General features: G+C 31.5%; 1 protein-coding gene across 2 annotated transcripts; it reads right to left on the bottom strand.

The window, feature by feature from the left end:
* Positions 1 to 335: 335 nt before the first annotated feature.
* LOC112686435 (putative sodium-dependent multivitamin transporter) lies at positions 336 to 18719 on the bottom strand. Of its 2 annotated transcripts, XM_025558697.1 has the most exons (10): positions 18552 to 18719; positions 18344 to 18464; positions 16215 to 16436; positions 14381 to 14605; positions 7018 to 7133; positions 6032 to 6274; positions 5753 to 5927; positions 2842 to 3054; positions 2198 to 2355; positions 336 to 1097 (listed from the first exon to the last, which is right to left on the bottom strand). In XM_025558697.1, the coding sequence occupies exons 2-10, from the start codon at positions 18449 to 18451 to the stop codon at positions 854 to 856; spliced, it is 1704 nt and encodes a 567-aa protein (XP_025414482.1). In that variant the 5' UTR covers positions 18452 to 18464; positions 18552 to 18719; the 3' UTR covers positions 336 to 853. The 2 variants fall into 2 exon arrangements, with proteins under 2 accessions (XP_025414482.1, XP_025414481.1); XM_025558696.1 differs by having other exon boundaries at positions 18344 to 18719.
* Between the last annotated feature and the right edge of the window lie 1626 nt (positions 18720 to 20345).

Below are 20345 nucleotides of genomic sequence, written 5' to 3'. Positions count from 1 at the left end.
TTAAGATGATATATATAAGAATGTAAATTACAAGAATATTATTGGCAACATTGTTCAAAATATTACGATTCATCGAATTCACAAGTCACAGAAAATTTAATATTAATAAAACTATAAATGATAATAAAATAACATTTTTAAACAACTTCAATATTTTATGAAAAAATAAAAATAAAAAAATCAATGATTATTATTAGTAATGTAAATTAAAATAAAAAATATGTTATGAAGTAATTACGTGTATATTGATGATTGGTGGTTATGTCGATGAAAGACACATTATATTATCAAATTTTATGTATAATGATAATCATAAGAAATAAATGTTGTAAAAATACAATTTGATGGAATTTTATTGGAGAACGATTGCTTTACATAATTTTTTTTTTTTTTGCTGTAGTAACTATAAAACTAATTCGTTTACATATAATATTAATCAATGTAGATTTTTTTTCCACAAAATAAATATTACTTATAGCGTCATAGTACCATAGTACCACCAACAGTAGGCGATAATTATTGTCGACAAAAAATACAATTTTAACCGTCGTCAGTTTTATCCATCATTTATGTTAAAATAAATTATAACTCAAAAAAACAAAAAGTTATGATACATTTAAACATACAAGAACGTACAACTTAATTTATATTTTAAAAGTACGTAACCTGCGATACGTTGGTTGATAAGTTGGAACGTAGAAATCGATACGGTACCAAAATTAATGATACCATAAATAAGGTATCAATGAACTAATTTTCACAAAAACATATTTTTTCCCCGCTTTATTGTTATTTCGCACGTTGGCAGAAATAATAAATGCTTCTTATTTTGTTTATTAATTCATAATATAATTTAACAATCAATGGCAAATGTAACAGTTTTCGATGTGGTTGAATACTTCTTTCGCCTTTCTATGTTTTTTCTTTCTATCTCATCTGACACGAACGCGAAAAATAGTTTTGAATCAAGGTTATTGACGTTTGATTCGAAAAACAAACTTGCCACCAAAGTCACTACCAATGTTATCATGAAACCAATGACAATAAAGTACATATAACTTATCCTAAACAAATACATGTAACTTTCTTCGGGAACCCTAAAATCATAGTTCAATTTAGTTATTGCACTTAATTTGAAACAAAAATATCAGATAATTTTTATAAAACAATCTATCCGATATGAACGCTACTTTTAAGATTTAATGAAAGCATCCATTAACCAAGCACTTATGTCAAATAAAGTAATAATTAAAATTATAAAGTGTTTAAAACCTGAAGTTTATACAAAACCAGTAATAAGCCACAGTTAAATTATTCTAGGCCCACTCACTCAAAAAAAAAAAAAAAAACATAAAAAAAACCATAAACATTGATATAAGAATATAATAATATACAATTAAATATAAATAAATATTTTTTGTTCAACTTTTATTTTTTCACGTTTTGGAGTATTACTATAGGTAGCCTTTCTACTCAAAATGTTTCCAACGACAATATTAAAAATTTCTTAAATTACACTTATTGCAAACTTTATTTATAGATTATGAAAAAAAAAATATTCATAACAAAAAAAAATGTAAAAATGATCACGTTAATTCGTGTGGACATATCTTCAAGATATCGATTTTACTTAACAATTGATCATTATTTAAAATTAAATATTTTTTATAGAAAACCGAATAATTAAGTAAACTAAACTAAACTAAGTCAAACTATTTCATGATTGAAAAAAAAAAACAGAAAATAAAAATAATATTAGAATAACATGTTTTGAAATGACTTAATTTCAATATATTTCAGCATGAATTCATGGCAATACCGACTTAAAATTCATCAGTTGCATAAAACACCTGATAACAGTTATTTTAAACGAACGGAAATTTTCTTCTTTTCGTGAACTATTTAAATTATTAAAAGCGTTGAGTCTTGAAAATTACAATTGTTGTCAAGTATTCGGTCAAAGTCGTATACATGTTATATTGAGTTTTCGATTGAATAAAAGTAAAAAACAATAAAAGACCCGCAGTTTTCCCTACGTTGTCTGTACCGAGGGTGAATCCCCGACTCTATTCCGGATGATGTCCGAAATTTCACGTTCACATCGGACGAATGGCTTTACGTGTTCACCAAATGTTGTTAAATACACTCACACCGCATCTACTGTAATATTGTAAAAATGTAACAATATCATACTCACACCGTTGTAGTGGCCATTGAACTGTAATAGAAGTCGTTGAACGAGTTCGGTAAACATCCGTTAACGTAAGTCGGCAAATCTTTCACCGGCGGTTTAGGCCCTCCCAGACCCAGAACGAACGAGAACAGCAATCCCACGACCAGACCCATCAAACACCCCTATAAAATAATTTATAAACACTTGCGCTCACATAACATACATATGCGTACATGCTGTACGAATCGATCGTACAATCATCCCGTGGGTGTTTCATTGGCATAGAGGAGAGCTTACGGGGGCTTAGGCGCCTCAAAAATTGTTTATTCTAGGCGGAAATACTTTCAAAAATTGTGCATAAAATAAAGATCGTTATGAGTAAATTCCTACGAGTTCGTTATCGTTACCAAATACTTAATTACCCCCGTTATTTCGCAGGATCAAATATGATTAAAGTACAATACAATTTTTGATTATCTTTCACTTAGATGATTTCCGATACCACACGACGTCTAACTTATGTAAAATAAACTATTGACGTTCGAGACAAAAAAAAACTATTTCCTTCTACCGATTTCCAGATAAGATAGGAGCGCTTGGAAGAAGGTGAAAATGTCACCTTCTTACGCCCGGTCGTTGTGCACATACCGCGGGTGCGGTTTGATTACCTTTTGGTTTACGTACGGCACGAGTATGCCCAATGTGAACACCGCCGTTATAGGTCCGCCGGTGATGCCCAATATGGTCATCGAAGCTTGCAGCAGTGGTCCCACGAAATGCGCGCAGAAGGCCAACGCTATTGACAGCGCTCCGTAACCGATCACCAAGACTTTGAGCCAGATCACACGTCTACGGTCGGGGATGTCGAAGTTGATTAGCGGCTGCAAAACGTTCAGGTTTTGAACAACAATACAACATTATATCACATTCTCATTGAATATTTCGTACGCGATGAAAACTCATAGACGGTTATGTTATCTTAAACTTCTAAAGGGTCAACGAATCAATGATATACTATAGGTATACTCGTATAATGTAAAGCTGCAAGGAAAAAATAACATCGATAAAAATAATATGATTAAATCCAAAAAATAAATAAATATCCAATAAGACACTAAAACCGAGTGTATTGCCCGTGTTATTGGTTAGGGATTCAAAAGTAAACATCCAATTCAAAAATCGATTTCGAACCGAAATGGTACTGAACAAATAATATAATAATGTTTATTCATGTATGCAATTAAAATGTACGTGATTGGCGAATTTTAAATATGAAAATTGCTTGTCATTATAAAAAATACGTATACACAATAAAAACTACTAGTGAAATAAAAAAATGATGTATTCTAAGCATTAACTTCCAAAATAAATAATATAAGACTTTTGGTGTGGGTTTCCTATTCGAAAAAATGTTTATAGGAAATAACAAACCGCACAAAATCAATGCATTCACTCGTTCCAAATCTAAAAATACAATAAATAATAAATTATCCACGCACACTCTTTTTTACGTCTCAGTATGCCGTAACCAGGAGAATTTCCTACCGTGTTCTGTTCTTTAACCAACGAGTGTAGTAAAATATTTCAGTTAATAATGGTTTTCACTCAATATCTGAAATAATTTTTTAAGTCCGTTGTTGCTTACACCTCACATTTCTTCGCATTTGTCATGTTATAATATGTAACTACACAGCCGATGGCCGATAAGTCGTAATAAATTATTAAAAATAACTTATTTCGTTTGATAATATAAAATGTCGAAACAAATTATTTTTTAAAAAATTAAGGAAAAATTGATAATGTATGATATAAAATTTAAAATAATTAAAATCTAATGCAATAAAAACATTTATAATTTAAAATAGCTTATAGATGAATAGGTTTTAGCTATAATCTAAAACTTAAAAATTCATCGATCGTAAATTTTGTGTTATTGATATTTTGTATTGTCTGTTAGTCTATTAGCCTAAACAGTGAATAGGCTCAGACATTAGAACATAATTAAGAATACAAAATTATTAAAAAATATACTTTTATGTTGTCTCTATGTAATTTTGACCAGTCGACCCTTTTCTATTATGGGTATAAATTGCATTACCGTAGCATAAAAACATTGCACATGCATACGCATCCTAACATTCTGTTATAAGAAATGCGAAGGCGTACAACTATATGCAATTTGACAATATAATTTATTTTATGCTCGGATTATAATCGTTTATAGTTTTCAGTCAATACTCTCATAAATTTTGTTTTCTTCTCGAAAAGCTTTCACAGCAATACACTCGTAAACGTACACACAAATACGCGTACACACACACATAAATCATACACAAGAAAGCTCACAAGGTTGTGCCGATCTCAATACATCTTCTATATACATAAAAATTGTAGTTATATTTATGCCAAACTACGGATAATCTTTTTTTCCAATATGAAATGAATAAATAAAAAATGATGTTAACCATGAAAAAATCAAAAGATTTTAAATTCTCCCTACAGAGCTCTGTTACAACAGTTAATTATTCAACTTTTTATTTTAATTGATGACCTCGGTGGCGTAATTGTGAGGGGGGCAAGTGCCCCCTCTAACAATTTTTTGAAAGATAAAGGTATAATTTCCCCCTTCCAGCCCAAATAATCTAACAGTACAAAAGCTCCTTTTATTAATTAATTAAACTCTTATCGGTATTATTGAACAATATTGGTACCTAGTACCTGCTACTTACAATTTATGTTTATATGAACCATTAAATGAGTTAAAAGAATTATATAAAATCAAACAATTAGATATAGTGTATAAAATACATACAATAAAAAATGTTTTAACTGGTGAGGGGGAGGGGTGTCAGGGTTTTGGTTATAATAAATATATTATATTGCCCCCTCTAGATTTTTTCCCAGTTACGCCACTGGATGACCTCCTAATTGTCAATTTTTTTAGCCTATAGAAACATAGTGTATCCAACAAAGAACAGTACAGTTGATGTCGCTTATTGGACTCACTTGGGGACCAGCACAAAGTGAGTTTTCTAATCGAATTAATTTTACAAACCAAGTGGAGAAAAAACAAATATTTGAATTAACTATTAACCATTATAAACTTTTTTGCTTTAACTATATACAACATATTAGATATTACATAATGCGTATTATGTAGTTTGAATATATGTAAGTATGGTACAGGGACTCGAATTACGACTGATTTTACATGACATCTACAGCGATTATACCATCGACTGCAACGATTGATGATCGTCATTGAAATACATTTGAAAAGCTATATGATTTGTTGTACCCACATGGTTTACGGAATAATTAGGACCAGGAATAAGTAACGATCAACACAAAAGTTTATCTTCTACGATTTTTCTTCTAGAAATTTGAGTTTTATAATGGCATTTTTTTTAATCCATTTAGTTACGTTTGTTCCACGAGATTTTAAGTCTTATACGCAGCGGTATCTTATATCCGTGAGACTGGTAAACGGCGTCTACTGTGTTTTGATATTATCTTTTCCCGTATAAAAAATTGGAACGCGGCTCGCGTCAAACGGAGAGAAACGGTGTGCGAGTTTACCGTCACGTAGTCCTCGAGCGTGACGGCAGCTAGCGAGTTGAGGGCCGCGGACACGGAACACAGCGCGGACGAGCACACGCCCGCCAGGAACAGGCCGGTCAGGCCGGCGGTGCGGCCCATCGCGTCCAGCACGAACAGCGGCATCAGCTGGTCCCCGGTGGCTATTCTGCCGGCCCTGCGAACAACAAAGCCGCGACGCGCCGCGTTATCAGAATCGCTGCGCGTACGACATGCGGCCGCGGCACCGGAGTGCACGCGCGCCCCGGTCGTGTGCCGAACTTGATCGGGTCGCAGTCCCGGTACTTGGTGAACACGGCCAGCCCCGCAAAGCACATGCACAGCGACAGGAACGCGGTGATCGGCCAGCTGAACCACAGCGTGCGCACCACCGTCCCGTAGTCCTTCATAGTCAGGTACCGCTGCACCTGCACCTGGTTGGTGCCGTACACCGAGACATACGTGAACGCGCCGCCCAGCGTCAGCGACCACCACGTGTGCCTGACCGTCGGGTCCATCTGAAAACTGAAAGCGCGTGCAACAACGTTACGCGTGCCCCGTCCCCGGCCACCACTCGCCAATCGGGATTTCGGGTTCCGAGCGGAAGCGTTTTCGGCGCTCGTCCGTTTTTCCGACTACGCCCGCTGGGGATTTTTGAATTTCAAAACCGCGCTAAGGGCTTGTGTCCGGTGTTCAGCGTTTGCGCAGTTTCCGCTTTGGATCCCGAATTCCCGGTCGGAGAGCACGTGGCCTTCTGTAGGTGGTCCATCATACGGTGCCGGGACGGAATTCGCCTGTTTGTTGACACGTGTTTTCAACTTAAATCGTATCCAAAAAGAATACCGTGAGGATATGCTACGCAGATACGTATTTCGAGTCAGATCAAGAAAAAACAAATTTTTCTAAAATACGATTTTTGATTAAAAAAATTCCCGTTATTCGAGCCGGTTTCCAATGCCGGGATCACCGTCAAAGTCGGCAGTTTTTTTTCTAAAATAACCCGAATTGTTCGTAACATATTTTGTAGTAAATGGGGTGTCGCATCAAGAAAAAAAAATGCGATATATATCTGTTTACAACTAATTTTTCTTAAGTGTCGTTGATTTTTTTTCTACTTGAGTTTGACACGGGAAAGTAAAAAAAGAAAAAAAACCTTCAAAACAAAATCTTGCCGAACACACGCAACGACGACCGACAGAATATCGATTTCAATTGAAAACTGTTGGCTCTGTTCATGAAACTAACACACACTGGTGCAGTGTACGTACTTGAAAAATTCCACGCGTCCGCGATCGTAAGCGATCCTCCAGATCTCCGACAAGCCGCCTACTTCGACTGCGGCTACTTCGATAACGGTGAAAACCGATGCGAACATGAGCAAAGACTAAAATCAAAAAAAAAAAAAAAAAGAGATTATAAATACCGACAAGTATTACAACATATGATTATTTTAGTCATTAAACATACATAACATAATGGATTTCAATTTCATTACGGTGTTATTAAACGATTTAATGTCACTGTTTTACTATTATAATAATTATTATTTTTCCCCTATTCGTCCTTTATTTGTTTTTCGGAATAATGGGCGATTTCGGAGTATTTTTAATAACGTACTGCTGTTGTTTATGACAATAGACGCCACAGCTCACGATAACCTGTGTACGTGAAGTAATAAAAACACCGAAAGTGTCCGTTCCGTTATTTTCAAAAATGAAATTAATAACAATTTCATTATTTAAAACTTAATTTACTCTGTCAGCATTATATTATTTCAATCGTTGTAAAATGCTTACTATAGACTTAACAATTTCGAACATATTTTCTCCCTCCCAGACTGTTCATAGCGCTTGGAAGATGCATTAATCAGTAAATTCATAAAATTAATTAATGGACGATCTCGTTTAATATTTCATCGGATTTATACTACATATACGTATGAATTAAAACGATCATAAAATATTAAACGATGGGATATAAGATTCATTATTTAGATAATAAAAATTAAATGTTTCGAAATTGTGAAATCATACTCCCCACAACGATCATTACCTATAATGATAATTATTGTGTAACACCATCTACATCCAACCATATATAGTTAATAATTCACGTGGAAGAAGGTAACAAAACTGTGTATTATTGTACGTAGTTTTTGTTTCTAAAAATAATTAACTATAGAGACAACATCAATCCGCTTTGTTATTCCTCTGACCACTAAAACGTGTGTTATAGCTGGAAACAAATTTCTTGGAAACAAACATTTTTAAAAATTCAAAATCTACTGTTAAATCATCTAAAAAAAAAAAAGTAATTTATTAGCGAAGAAGAAACTTTTGAAACAAATTATTCACCAACTTACGGACTGCTATTTAGTGTTATATAACCTCGTATTGGTACCTTGAGTCATTAGCCAAATGAAACTCGGGTTTATTTGTTAAATAATTTCTATGATCAGTGATTAGTAATTTAAATGTGCGAAAGTGTTTCAAAAATTTAATTTAAATTCTGGAAAAACAGATTAATATTCTGTGTTGCAACTCCTAACACGAAATTTTCTTCGACCAATAAGCCGATGGAACTTTCAAATGCTATGATATTTTCAACTTTATTGTTTATATAGGTATATTATGAATTACAATAATTGGTCTTGACTAGACGACTAAAAAAATAATTATAATAATAATTATATATAGTTAATCAATCGATTAATTATTATATATATAATAATAAGTTATAATATTATTATGATAAATTGCGATGACTTCAAAAGTCAACGGGTTAAAACGTGAAATATTAAAGTTTAATAATACCATTGATTGTATAACATTACAAACGTTTTCATTCGAATGGATTAGGCAAACAATACAAACGCAGTATCGATGGTGCGAGTGCACCTGATAAGTTATTAATTTATCAGTATCGTATAGTGTTATACTTAAACTTAATGTCATGACGTTTTGAATAGTATTTGAACAGTGCGCAGCGGGGTGAATATACTCAAGTCGAGTATTATTCGTAACGATTGGTGCGAGCGGGAGGAATCGAAATATCTTTTTTTCCGCGACAAGCGCACTGCAGTGAGTTACGTAACGTATTGCCGCAATGTACGGTGTGTCGACGTTTCGTGTCGTACAGCAAAAGATCGAGTGCTCTACGCGAAAAGTAGTGAAGCCAAAGCTCATTTATAGAAATATCTGTCAACAACCGATCCGCAAACACCGAACCGTATGTGTACAAATCAAAAACGCACCCCGCTATGCATTTAAAGTTACCCGAACAACTCGTGGTCTCACGGTTGTATTCAGGTATATGAATCGCACTTCAACATATTCCCTACCTATCATACTGTAATCATTTTATGGAGACATTACGCACGGGCAGCACGATGGTGATATTATTATAATTATCTGAAATAATATCGGCGGCACCGAATGTACCTTGCGTAATAATTATTACGCATGGACATGTTTTACTAAAACAAAATGATCGATGTTCGTCGTGGGGTTGCACGACGCATTATTCGAATAAGCCCTGCATACGCAACCGTCCCGTTGACCATTACTCATCTCAGGATCATTTTGATTGATTGTCATTCGAAAAACGTGTGTACAATATTAAACATGCGCCGTTGCCGTCTATAAATACTAATTCAGAACATTTATCATGGCACGGGTCACTTGCTAGAGTATGTCTTCACCTAACAAGTAAAAACGAAAAAACTCAACAGCATAAAAAAATAATAACATAACGTTAATAATTATTTTTTAACAAACAACGCAATTTGTTGGTCGGCATTTATGGCTTGAAAAATCATTTCTCCATAACTTTAAATCACTAAATAATTTATAAAAAAAAAAAAGACTGATTATAAGTCAATATCGAATTTTTGCTTCCATCATAACTCATGAAGTAATATTAATACATTTTCACTGAATGCTCATTTCATCATTTTTTGTAGATCGTATAATTTTTAAAAAGTTTTTTTATTTTTTGAGCTATTTATTATTTAATGTTCATGTTTTTTTAGAGTTTTTTTTTCTGAGTTTTAATGTTGATTAAATAATTTTGGTCTGACAGTGTCTTAAATAATCTTTAAAAAGTTTCTCGTATAGCGTACTACGTTAATTAAAAAAAAAAAAATTGAGTTTAATAAATAAATTACAAACGTTTAAATAGTAAAAACCATGAAAATCCAGCACATATTTGTAGAAAAAAATACATATAATTTTCAATTTTTATATTCAAGTCTTATAAATTGGATTTTCAAAAAAGTTAATTTAGTAAAAAGTCTCAAAAATCATTTATTAACATTAAGGAAATGACATTTTGATGAGATCGGATATTTGAATGAATTTCCATTAAATTATTTTAAATATTTCTAATTTAAGACGTTTAATATTTTTGAACTATTTTAATACGTTTCAGGCTATTTATTGACATTTGACATTTTCGAACCTCTTAAATTGTAGATGTTTTTTTAAATTACAAATAGTGCTTGTATATATTAAATTTCATGTCCATACACTGAATATTTTTTCGAAAAGATCTATGTTTAAAAATAAAATCTTGAAACAAGGAACAAACTAAAAGCATAGATTTTGTAAATTAATGGTTATAATATAGAAATTTTTAAAGTTTAAATAAGTGGAGCAGTACATCGAAATTCCGTAAAATATCCATATCCATTCGTTTAAATTTTAAACACATGGTAAATCAATAAAAAACAAAAAGGTTTAAAAAACCAGAAAAGTTAATAAGCTAATGAATACAATAATTTTTAAAGATTATGTGTTGTAAATGGTTATAAGTAGTGCTGTGAATTTAAAGCACTAAAGAACCTTAAACAATGCATTAAAAATGCCAAAAAATGCAATAAAATATATACTTAAAATGCAAAAAATGCAATTAAAATGCACAAAAAATTCAATATAAAATGCCAAAAATTATAGTATAAAATGGTTTTTAATTTAATTTTTATATTTATATTGATATAAGGTACAGGATATTATATATTATTATATATTATAAATCAGTACATAAAATGCATAAATAAGTACTTATTTAATAAAAAAAAAAAAAAAAATAAGAAAAATGTTGATCAAATATGATTTTTCTATATGTACTATATTTTAGTATTTATTTTGTTAAAATAATAAAAAATAACTTTAATAAATTTATTTTCGGGTACCTTATTAAGTCTTTAGAATTTGATTAAAAATACCAGAAAATTAACTAAAAAAGGAAAATATGACCTCAAAATGCACAAAAATGACCTATAAAATTAAAAACATAAAAAATGTAAAAAAAAACGCAAAATTAAAGTTGCATAAATGGATTCGTAGTAAACTAATTCAAATTATATACTTACAAAGCTACGTTTTACAATCACCAAAAAAAAAAAATGCACTTTCCTATACATTTTCAGTCTGAAAGTTATAAGCCTGAAAGGAACAAAACATGTTAGTAACAATATTGTGCATTCGACAGTTTTTTAAGTGAAAACGAAAACATTTATCCAAAACTTATAAGCCGACCAAAATATATGAGAGTATTGTAATGATGAAATAAAAAACACTTGGTATATATCCTGCTATATCATAGGCAATCTAGTACATTTGAACGTGACCGTCTAAACGTTGGACATTTGTAAGTTAAAAAATAAAAATACTTTTATATCATGTCATGTAGTATATCGTATAAAATCATATCAATGTATCATTTATAATTTATTTAATTTATTATAGCATATCTCAATCTACTGAGAAAACATATCTTCGCCCGTGTTGTACTATATTGTCCTTATAAAATTATAACGCAATTATTAATATTTTTATAGTTTCATTTGATTAGTTGATTATCTCCTAAAGTCCATGCAGAATATTTCTATTCATTAATAATCGTTTTTTTTTTTTTTTTTGTTATATTTGTTTTGTTTATAATTTTATTCATTTCAATATTTTAATATTAGGTATTTGTATAAAACGATAGGATATTTTATGTCTAACGATATAATACTAATTAATTGGTTGATATCCAAATAATATCCCTATTCGACATTTTGTTACTTCGGTACACACTAATTCTACGCTAATAATACACGTCAAAACGTCGTTACTTGTCCGTTGGAAAACAGGGTAATACAGAATACTCCCTCTGCCTAGAAAACAATATGAATTCATCACTTAATAAATATTATTATTATTATTATAATTATTAATATCACGATACAAAATAAGTATAAAAATAAACGATCTTTCATAAAAATTAAAAACAAACTTCGACGGCAAGAGCCCGAGCGTAATACCCATTGGTGGGCGCGTGGGTCACATTTAGACAGGGGTAGGTTTAAGAGGGTGACTAAGGGAGCATTATCCCTTCTTGAGACTAAGATAACTATTTTACAAAGCCAAGTATTATGATATATTAATATATAAATAATTATTATAAAATACCGTCAATCGTCATTAATGAATATGGTTATATATGGATATTTGAATATTTAAGCTTCAAGCTATTTTTGAATTGTTTTTCGTTTGACGACTGACATTTCGTATAATATTATTAGAATTTCTGTTAATAATTCACTATATGATTATGTACTCGATGATCTAAAAGATAGATTTTTAAGTAAAAAAAATTTAACAATTTATAAATTATTACTTCTTATACCAAAAACTGTTGTTGATATCAAATCGCATGATGTAAATAATATTGCAGACATTTTTAATAAAAAAAACTCATATTTACTCATAGAAAAACAACGTTCTACTTCTGAACTTGAATTATGGATTGCCAAATGGACCAGAGTTAAAAATGAAAGTAAATATAAAATCTATTGTTTATTTTTTTAGTACCTATTATTTATATTAAAATTATTTGTATTAAATTTCAAGGAGGTAATTTACCAATTACTATCATAGACGGTTTTGATCATTGTCAGGATGTACTATTCCCAAGTATTAAAACAATGCTTTTAATTATTGGTTATCTGCCCATCAGCGTTGCATCAGCTGAAAGAAGTGTTTTCATTTTGCGTCGGTGGGCGGGTTCATTTTCCTCCAAAAACGAGGTACCGTTTTCCTCCAAAAAAAATAAAAATAATTCTTGATCATTTTCCATTTTCCTCCAAAAAAAATAAAATAATGAAATCGTCAATCGTTAATCGGTATCATCAAAATTTGAACAGTCGGCAGAACTTTGTTCTAATTCCTTAAGTATTAATTTTTTGGTCGTGAGAATAAAATCGTCAATTGCTTACATGCATTATTCACTATTTGTCGATTTATTTTTTTTTGATGGAGGCAAATGATTATATGTACATTTTTGTGTAACTTATCGGTTACTATTTCTTCAGTATTATTTATGTATATAAATGCTTGACAAGTAGTTAAACAGCATCACCAACGTGATAATCCAGATTCTGATTTTAACTTATACGCTAAAAAATATTTGTAACTATTACGAATTATCAAAGGTTTTTCTCGAGAACTTTCAATAAACGATATTTTTTCAGACATGTTAAAATTAAAATTTGATAGATTCACAAAAACTATAAAACACACTATAGACACTATTCGACGTACAGTAAGCTACTAAAAATATAGTCTTATTGATACGAGTACATCGTATATTTGTGTGTCTGTCTCGCTTAATAAGTGCAATCATAATAATCAGTGATAAATTATGATACACATTATAACAATATAAGTATATACGTATATGCCCGTATCTTATATAAACGTATCTTTATTAATCGTAATCAAAGTTATCGAGTTATATTAAGTTATCGACTGTTATAAACTGCGAGTGCTGTCAGACACTTGAACTAGCATTTTTCCCTAGCCTATAAGAACGCGACCAGAATTTAATCAACAGATACGCGGAAAATGTGATCCTACAACACTGGCTAAAATATTGGGGGATAATAGACATAATTTTAGTCAAAAATAATGTGAAGGAAAATGGAAACCAACCTTTTTTTTTGAGGAAAATGGCTACGGCCGCGCAGATATATTTATCTACATTTAAAATTATAATATCAAATTAATACAATCAAATAATCTTATTTTTATACTAAAATATTTTAAATCTAGGTTAAAAGGATTGATTGAGATAACGAATGTGTCAAAACAGATTGAATGGTTTAGCTTTACTTCATTTTTTCTTAGAGAAAAAAAAATATCAACAGATAACATCATTGAACGGTTTTCAAAGGTTAAAAAGAGAAATATGGAATTAATAATGTAATATACCTATTTCATATACTTTTTTCATAATTAAATAGCTCATTTTTGTTGTTAATAATACGTGTATACCTATATTTTTAAAATGGTTTCAGATAAAATTGATACCAATAACCTAGCTATTTAAAATTTGTCACTGTTGTAAAAAAAATGACTTACTTATGAGGAACTCAAAAACATATTCTGTGATTTAAAATTTTATATAGATTTGAATAACAACTAACTAAATTCTTGAACTTCCGTTAGCCCCTCCCTTGGTGAGTGAAAAAACCCGCCCCTGCGTTTAAAACGTATCACCGTGATGTTTGACGACCGACGACCGGTAACGACATCGTGTTCGCGCCCCCGATCCACCGTTACGTACCAAAGAACGTGTATAGCTGACCTGAAACAAGTCGGTGACGATTACGGCTTTGATGCCGCCGATGGCCGAGTAGAACGTGCACAGCACGCCGACGGTGGTCATGGACAGCGTCTGCGACACGCCGGTGATCGCGGTCAGAGCCAACGAAGCCGCGTACAGCACCAGTGCGGTGCGCAAGATCGTCTGCACGCTGAACGCCACCGACGCCACGGTCCTGGTAGACTTACCGAAACGCTCTTCCAAGTACTGTAACCACGTTTAAAATCACATTTTAATCGACAACATTGAAAAAATAAAAAATTAAATCCGCAGGATTTTAACTATTTTGAAATTTTATTTCAAATTTAATACAGCTAAACACGTTTACGATTCAACAGTTGACGTAGCATTTTCATTTTACCGATAGATTTTAATTTTTACAACGCTCCTGATGCTGTCGAGTTGTTCCGCCGAATTGCATTTTACAACAATTCCAAATACTTAAAAATAAAAACCTATCGTAACGTCCGTTTTGTCAATATTCTTGGCAATCGCACTCATCGCTTATTTTTCATTTATAATTTGCACACCTCTAGTACAGTCGTAGATAATCAAAAATTATTAAATTATTCAATAATATGGTAAATAGCATACATTATGATGCATGGACTTTAATATTATTGGAACACTTTCTCTAATCCATGGTCTTCACGTCATAATGTTCAGATACCTGCATAAATACCAATATTTGTGTTTTAGAATTCTTTGAACTCATGCATTTTTATTACAAAGTACATTTTCCGACGTAAGGGGAAAACAGTTCATACTTATTTTTATATTCAAAACTCAATATTACCAAAACGAATGGAATGCAAACGAATTTACCATATTCAACTTCAAAGCTCATAAGACAGAGATTCCTGCAGGTTAAACAGAACTGCTGTGGTGCTAAGCTCTCTTTTGAAAGTTTAAAAGAACGTACTTCAAATACTTATTTTCCTGATAGTACGCTAAAAGTACATTAAAACTCAGCGCTCGATTGGTTCGTAATCAATGATATTCAATTAATCGTACAGTTGACTACTATTTGAAAAAAAATTTCATCAAACAGAATTATTCCGATTTAATGAAACGAATTATTACTAACTGCCCAAGCTACATTTTTCAGTTGGTTTTGTCTTTAGATTAAAACAATTTATACCGCATCAAAAACTTAAATTGACTTACTCAAAGTCCCAAAGACTAACAGTGAGCCATCTCGAATTTTGACCGCGATAAGAAGATTTCTACTTTCTCTGTACAAAACAAACTTATTTTGCGCGACTTCGATCAGTATCGTACATTAATAATAAATAAGATATTATGCAGGAAACATGATGGAATATTACATTATTCAATGCAATCAAATATTCAAGTTCAAATTAAATATAAAATCGATTAGTGTATAACATAATATTTCTAAAAACAATTTTTAAAAAATCAATCAAATATAATACATCATATCTTGAAAAATATTTAATTTTAGTAGAGGCAATATTACTAGTTCAGTTCCATTATTTTCGACCACTGGTTCATGTACTTTTATTTTCACTAAACTGTATAACATATGAGAACCGTTCGTCAAACTTACTACACGTTTAAACTATTACCATGCTCAAAACTTTTGAAAATAAAATAAAACGATGTATACGTATTTATTTTCATACATTCAAAAATATCAAAACAAGATAATATTATTCAGAACCGTTAAAAAAAATAATTACACCAAGGCAAAGGTAAAATTGTATGTTCATTAAATGCGTTTTATAGAAATATTTCTGTGCAAAGTGCAGAAGCAGACACCTGCATTAAAATAAAATAAAACTTTTCTTATTACCTTATATACAGATAAATATCCCAACTTGTAGAACACTGGCAGGAAAACGTAAGCGACAATTGGTGTACCGATAATATTGGATGCGTTAATGACCATAAACTGCGTTCCTCTCAGATAATTTTCGGCACACAGCCCAAACATTGATGTAGTACACATGAAACTGGCCATTAATGAAAACCCCACGGGTATAATGGTCAGTTTTCTGTCCCCGAGCATGTATTCCTGACAAAATAATTAAAACATCACATAAATTATTATTTTACAATTATTCATGTGCCTTTTGATAAAATAGTAATAAAAAAAATTATAGTTATAATTAATTACAAACATAACATTGTCTTACCAAATACGGAGGATTAAAATTTAATCGTTTCTTTAAAGTATAATATTTAATCTTATTTCTGATAATGCATTTTACTTCGTATTTATTTTGTTTTTTTCCTATCATATTATTCTTTATTCATGGTTAGCTATACTTAGCGTGATATCATAAAATGTCACAAATCAACATAAAAAAAATATTGCGTTTATTTATACCCAATAATTACAAATATTGGATGTCCTAAAATAATTTAATGAATAACAGGATATTATTTTTTTTTATAAGTAAGGGAAATAAGGTATTTTCGTGACATAGGCAATTTCATGATTTTATTTTTTGAACATATAATGATATTTCCAAGTAAATTGTGTAACAGGGAATTACATTTTACGTTCAACAAATAATATGAAATTGTCTATGCCATAAATATACCTTTAATTACCCAATTACAATTTTTAGATGTCAGTTGGATAGTCAGGTCACTCTTTATTACTCTTAATATAAGTGTGAGAATAGTTTTATACTATCGAGGAAAGCCAAAATACAAGTTATACAAAGTGTGTTGAAAATATTACCGTAATTATAATTCAATTAATTAATAATTGAATACAAATTAAATTATATTTGTGATACATTTTGCCTAGAGGTTATAATGTTGGATATGGTGAACTATATTGTTTTTACATTTTTTCATGTAACTTATTCAGAAAAATGGTATGACGCGGTAACACACATTATATAATATTATGTAAACATAATATTAATGTAAATACTAGAGCACGTAGTATTGTATACGTAAAAAAATAAAATGTTTAATTATAATATTCTAAAGTGAATTAACATTATATTATAAAACGTTTAATAAATATAACTATCATTAATATAACAATACATTTCGTCATTTGTATGAACAATTTAACTCAACCTCCGTACTTCATGAGAATCGTAATCAGAGAATCAATGCAAATATAAATCATTTTCAAGGCATATAGTTTGTGCGTTTTCAAGCTTTTGCTCTCTTGGATTTATGATAACAAACTATACTACAACCAGAATTTATGAAAATTACTGTCAGAGTATTTAGAAATTTCCAGAACTGAGATCAAAAATGATTTATTTTAATCGTGGCAACGGGTGTAACCATAGTTGTAGATCACAATATATTCATAGTCTTCGCAGTGGCACGCACATCTTCTATTGTAAATAAGATATTTTCCTTTTTTTTTTTTCATTTTTACTCATAAACAATTTATTAGTCGACAAAAATTAATTAGGAAACACGTTATAATATTACTGCAATACGGCAGTTCACCAAAAGCTGCCCGGCTGCAAACACCTAAGAGAGAAAGGGCGAAGGGACGATCGCCCCCCCCCCCCCTGAATCCATATTTAAGTAATCGAGTGTATGTGAGATACACATTTCAAATTTTTTTTAATGTGGATCATTTTATAACGAAATCAAATTACGCGTGGCTGGCTGTGAATACTGAATTGTGGTTTTTGTCAGGTCCATATTTAGTGAAAAATCAAATAAAACACAAGCGTAACCTTCAAAACTCAGACAGGTGTTAAAAAATAACTACACAAAAGTCGATTTTAAGTGGATCCGGCATTAGATTAAAAAAATAAAAAAAACCACAAATATTAAGAATTCACCGGATTTAAATATTACCAAAAATTGTACTTGTAAATTTTGAGCCTGAATTAAAGAAACAATTTGAGTTATTCCCCCTCCCATAAGTAATTCTAAGCACGCCCCTGGCAAACACTCGACAGTTATACCCGAAATAATTATTGCACGTCTCACCTGTACGGTCTGCTGTTTGCCTCCCGTGAGCCGGTAATACAATCCGATCGCGGCAGACGCGAGTAACGCGACCGCGAGCACGACGTAGTCGAAAACGGCTAGCGCCATGCTTGATTAGAAACTAGAAGAGTAAATAAATCAATAAGAACCGTACGTAAAACTGTGGTGACGGATACGTTATTGCTTTCTTTTTATTTAAAACAGTTACATTACGAACGACGATCGCGTTAAAGAACCACGTCGAATTCTATCACCGAGACAATCGAGTGAACGATCTTCATCGGATACTACGTGCGATATTCTCGGGAGATGACATTACAAATAATATTCGATACGTCGCGGAGCAGTGCACTGCGGTGACTTTTGATTGCAAAGCTTTCGCAATCATAGACGCCGCGTTATCTCGCGTGAATTATAAATTTTGTACACGCAGGTGCACGCTGTCTTAATGGTATTACGTAAGCCAAGGCTTATGTATTTTCAGTTTTTTTTTTTTTTTTATTCGTTTTTCCTTATCAATTTACGTTATGCACTGATACTGCCGTCAAGTGGTTCTCGGCTCCTGATTGCGGCAGCGTTTGAACACTTTTTGAAGATTATTCGAAATCCACACACCCAAACACTCTCGTCGTGTACATGGTAATATTATTGAACGATAGCCCGGGTTGTGAAAGCGCGCACGAGGTATGAGTCCAATTTCGTTATTATACATTTAATTTTTAACGCATGGTCAAACTGTTCATTATCAACGAATGTTTTATCGTTTCTCTGCGCACGTGCATCCGTTTACACATTGCTGTAACTTTGATAACGATATGAGGCAAGTTAATTGTGCAATCGTCTGGCGTTATATTTTTACCTGTTTATTTTCTAAAGTATATTTTGTACACTAAATGTCGCTTTTATAAGGTATGCAGTCGGTATTCAAGTATAAAATTATGTTAAAGCATGCACGTATATTAATTCAGGGGCGGAACTAGGGGGTGGAAGAAAAGTAAAAGTTTAGAGGGTGTAATTTTTGTAATTATTAACAACTAATTTTATATTTTGTAACTTTGTTAAATACTGCTATTAGGTTAAAATGCAATAAGTATGATTGCTTATTAATTATTAAAAAAAAATTCTTGAGAAGAATATTTAATTATTGGTTTATGATAGGGCGTAATTTTAACATTTACCTCGGGCGTAAAAATTCCTAGTTCCACCTCTGTATGAAGTTTACACCTACATCTAGAATGGCAATACAAAATCGTTAATATATTAAACAATCGAGTCGTACGCATACGGTTACCGCGGTTTACGAGAACTTTCTGTTTCTCCAAGAAAAAGTTGGAAAAAGAAAAAAACGCAATCGCTGAAACCATATTAAAAAAATAATTTCGCACTTGGCACGTGGTTAGTATAATGCATGCGGAAAACCGATTGCCGGTGGTTAAAATAGAAAAAAGTGAAAGTTTTCGATCAAAAATCGACATATATGTAAATATATATGTATGTATGTATAAATGTATATATATACATACGACATATATGTGTTTATATATATACATATATGTCGATTTCTAATCGAAAACTTTCATTTTTTTTTCTTTTAACCATCGGCAATAGGTTTTCCGCATGGATTATTCTAACCACGTGCTAAGTTGCAAAATTATTTTTCAATATGGTTTCCAATTAATTAAAATATATCCAAAAATATACATATATTTTAATTGATCGGAAAACTAAAAAAAAAATGAAGAGGTAGAATTTTTTTGTACGCTCACCTCGAGCGTACTTTACGCACTTGAGGATGATTTTTTTTTTTTTGTAGAACAGCGAAACCAATCATTGGGTTCCAGTCAGCCCCTGTGCGATCGAATATGCGCTTCGTCAACTAAAACGTTGTATATTCCGTTACTAAAACGGTATTCGCGCGGTATAGCTGGTTGGTCTACTCGGTGTTTCAATTCCATTTCTCTCCCAAAAATATCGTGTACGCTAAAATACAGCAGCGACATTA

This window comes from Sipha flava, unplaced genomic scaffold (assembly GCF_003268045.1).
Source record: "Sipha flava isolate LNK unplaced genomic scaffold, YSA_version1 308_pilon_pilon, whole genome shotgun sequence".
In the NCBI taxonomy this organism is placed as follows: domain Eukaryota; kingdom Metazoa; phylum Arthropoda; class Insecta; order Hemiptera; family Aphididae; genus Sipha; species Sipha flava.
The sequence above is the reverse complement of the archived record's forward strand: the minus strand, read 5'-3'. Positions and strand labels throughout refer to the sequence as shown.